This window comes from Octopus bimaculoides, chromosome 16 (genome assembly GCF_001194135.2).
Source record: "Octopus bimaculoides isolate UCB-OBI-ISO-001 chromosome 16, ASM119413v2, whole genome shotgun sequence".
NCBI lineage: Eukaryota > Metazoa > Mollusca > Cephalopoda > Octopoda > Octopodidae > Octopus > Octopus bimaculoides.
In genome coordinates, this window is record NC_068996.1 from 6,222,597 (window position 1) to 6,226,109 (window position 3,513).

General features: G+C 34.9%; 1 protein-coding gene across 3 annotated transcripts in view; it reads left to right on the forward strand.

Moving 5' to 3' along the window:
* Window positions 1-3,513, forward strand: part of LOC106871264 (AP-1 complex subunit beta-1) — a 64,265-nt gene that overhangs the window by 8,446 nt on the left and 52,306 nt on the right. For 2 of the 3 annotated variants that reach the window (XM_014917625.2, XM_014917626.2), the window contains exon 2: window positions 1,107-1,162. The exons of the other annotated variant lie outside the window; for it this stretch is intronic. In XM_014917625.2, the coding sequence (XP_014773111.1) occupies window positions 1,107-1,162 (56 nt within the window). The remainder of the gene's footprint in view (window positions 1-1,106; window positions 1,163-3,513) is intronic. 3 annotated transcript variants of the gene reach the window in all.

The following is a 3,513-nucleotide window of genomic DNA, read 5'->3' on the forward strand; positions in this document are numbered from 1 at the left end:
GCACAGCCTCACAAATAGGCACAGTATCACAAATAGGCACAGTATCACAAATAGGCACAGAATCACAAATAGGCACAGCATCACAAATAGGCACAGCATCACAAATAGGCACAGCATCACAAATAGGCACAGCATCACAAATAGGCACAACCTGACAAATAGGCACAGAATCACAAATAGGCACAATATCACAAATAGGCACAGCATTAAAATACTCATGCACTGAGCTAACGTATTACAATCAATTTAGTCGTCTAAATGTAAAGTCTTTTCATCATGCTCATTTGATATTCAATTTCCGTGCTGGCATGGGTCAGGAAGTTTCTTTCAACACAGTGGCTCATCACTTTTTAGGTCCTTGTTTTTTCCTTTATGACACACAATTTTGCATTCAGCCTTCTTCCCTTCTTCCCATGTCTTCCTCAGCCTTTTTCTTCAGCCAGTTCCTTCCACTTGCATTACATGTTACATCTTTACACAACTAGCATCATTCCAACGCATCACATGCTCATCCCAGCACTGACATCTTTCTTGCACACTGGGGCTAATTCCTCTTAAACTTAGTTTTCCTCTCAGCTTGTCAGTTCTTCGTCATTCATATATACTAATGTTGTACATCCATCAGAACATGCTTCACTTGTTCTTCTCCAGCCGTTGCATATCCTCTGTAGTCAGTGCCCACGTTTCACAATAATACAACATAGAATTTCACACATGAACATCATATAATTTACACCTTGCTCAGAGAGAGAAAAACACTTTGTTGCTAACAGAGGTAATTGTTCCCTTAACTTTTTACCTCTCTGTCCTTACTCTGGCTCCTATACTTACACAACATCTCCATTTCCACTTTTACTTTCTTCAGTGTAACTATTGAAGTCTGAATTGTTTGTTAAGCTATGTTTGAATACATTCTAAAGAAGTTACTCATTATCTCATAAGATTAAAGATAGTGTTAGCGCAGTTTTGCACAACATAATCTGACAGCTGCGATGAGAATGAATGTACTCTGATTTTGAATGTGCAAGATTGTTTAAAAATGTGGAAACATTTCATATAGACACAATAATAAAAATAATAATAATAATAATCTCGTTAATTTTCAGCAGGAAATTTTCTTTGAACATTGTTTGTACAACCAGCAGTTTACCATGTTTATGATGTAAGAGGAATATTTCTCATAGTAACACTTAAATATTTGGAAACCCTGTAGTACACATATACCCACCCTGGTTATCACTATGCACAAGTCAAAAGTTACTGGAAAATCTATCATGAAATCAACAACTTCAAGCTTATTTAGAGCATCCTGCTCCCCTGTGAATAATTCCTCATATCTTTGTTTTCAATAGCACAAAAATAAATGGTTAATTCTTTCCACTTGGTCAAAATGTTGCTCATTACAAGCTAGCTTCTAATACCTGAAAAAACATTTTACAAATCTTACTGATTTCTTCACTTACTCTATTACCTGCAAATGCACTGTAAGTTTCTAAGGCTGTGTAATTAACGTATTCAAATATATAATAGATGATGAATTTAATCTTCTGTTGCACAGTTTTATACCACCACTTGGCTCTTTGGTGTTTTTATTCCATTTTAATTCTACTCTGTTGTGAGCATTCAGACTTGGTTTTTGGTTTAAGTTGTGTTTTCTTCTGTATTTCCTTCACACCTGTATCAGAAGCCTTGCAAAACAAATTATTGGCTCTTTTCCCATGTTTAACCCCAAAGTACCCAATACATGAAGTGTGGTATACTTCAGGCCTGTTGCTTTTGTACTAAGATCTTGCACAATCAACTACTCTGCAAGCTCACTGAAGATCATTGTGTCCAAATTTCTTAGACGCCAGCTTAAAACCCTTACACAGAAATAACAACAGGCACTGTATTTATGTATGTATGTGTGTGTGTGTGTGTATATATATATATATATAAAATGTACTGCTCTGTTATTGGTGGGATCAACCAAAAAAAAAAAAGTACTCCATCCATTGAGAAATAAATATCATTTTATATACAGAGGATTTAAGTTCAAGCAACTCTTTGTTTCATGTCACTGAAAACACTAGCTTGGAAATATATGGCATGCTATACAAGGTTGTCTGACCTTTGTATTTTTGGAGACATGAAACTAATAGCTCAAATTTAAATCCTGTGTATATAAAATATGTAAAGTCTACTGATAACTCTTAAAAATCTTTCACATTTATAATCTGCATGAACTCTTTGTTTCAATTCTATGTTTGTGTTTACCAAATTGTTTTTTGCTCTCTGTTCTACAATATTGATTAGATAAAAGATACAGTCTCTAGTAAATTAAATGTCGTCTTTTTAGCAAATCTTCCTCGAATTACACCCTACTATCTTAGAAGAACTGTAAATGGAACACATCCTTGAGAATTTAATTTTCTTTAACTGTTTGGCATTTGGATTTCTCTCTCTCTCTCTCTCTCTCTCTTTCTCTCTCTCTCTCTCTCTCTCTCACATGTAATGCTTATTTATTCACATTGTTTTAAATTAATCATGTATTATCTCATAGCTTTGAAATTGCAGTGGTGTGATTGTTTATTTTTGGAATGACATGGTAGGGGAGGTATGAGAGGCCAGATATGGCCAATTTGAACATAAAAGAGATAAAATATTTAGGCCGGAATGACTAGTTTAAATACTAAAGAGTTAAATTCAATAGTTCTATAATTTTATATTAATCCAGCTCACCATTAATATTATCCATATAAACATTTTATCAGATAACCTAAGATAAGTTTCAGTTGGTAAACATTTGAATCATGGTTAATTAATAGTTTGTAATAAATTTTGCTCATGTCTTAAGCAAATTGGTTTACTTTTTGAATATAACTTATTGAATCCAACCCATAAAGTACGTTGATGTTTCAAGTGGTATGAGTCTGCTTGTCTGGGATTCATCATGTATTAGAAGCCATTGCAAACCTATGTTTCTGCAAATTGTTCTTGAGACCTAAGAATCATGCACATCATCATCATCATCATCATCATCATCATCATCATGCATAAGTAAATGTGGTCATTAGAGGACTCTCATTTTGTTAGAATTTTTCCTTCCCAACCACAATTAAGAGCCCTCTCTACTCGCTGGCGGTACCTACCCACCACCACTACCCATTTTCCTTTATTCAAAAATTCTTATCGCTCCTTAAAATTATGGCTTTTAAGTGTTGATTTCTCAGCCCAAGAATTACAGCGTGATGTGCTGCTTGACTGGTCCCCCCTCTCCCTCTCTCTCTCTCTCTCTCTCTCTCTTTATATATATATATGATGATGATGATGATGATCTTTTCTCCCGCCATGCCTCTGTCTACCCCTCCATCCCCCTTCGTAGTTTTTCCTTTAAGGTCTTCAGGTTCTGGCTATATATAAATGAGAAACCCATTCTAAATTATCTCGCTGACGTACTACGACGAAATACCCAAGATGCAGATAAGATAGAGATTTTTATTTATTTACGGCCTCAAACATCTCAATACCTTG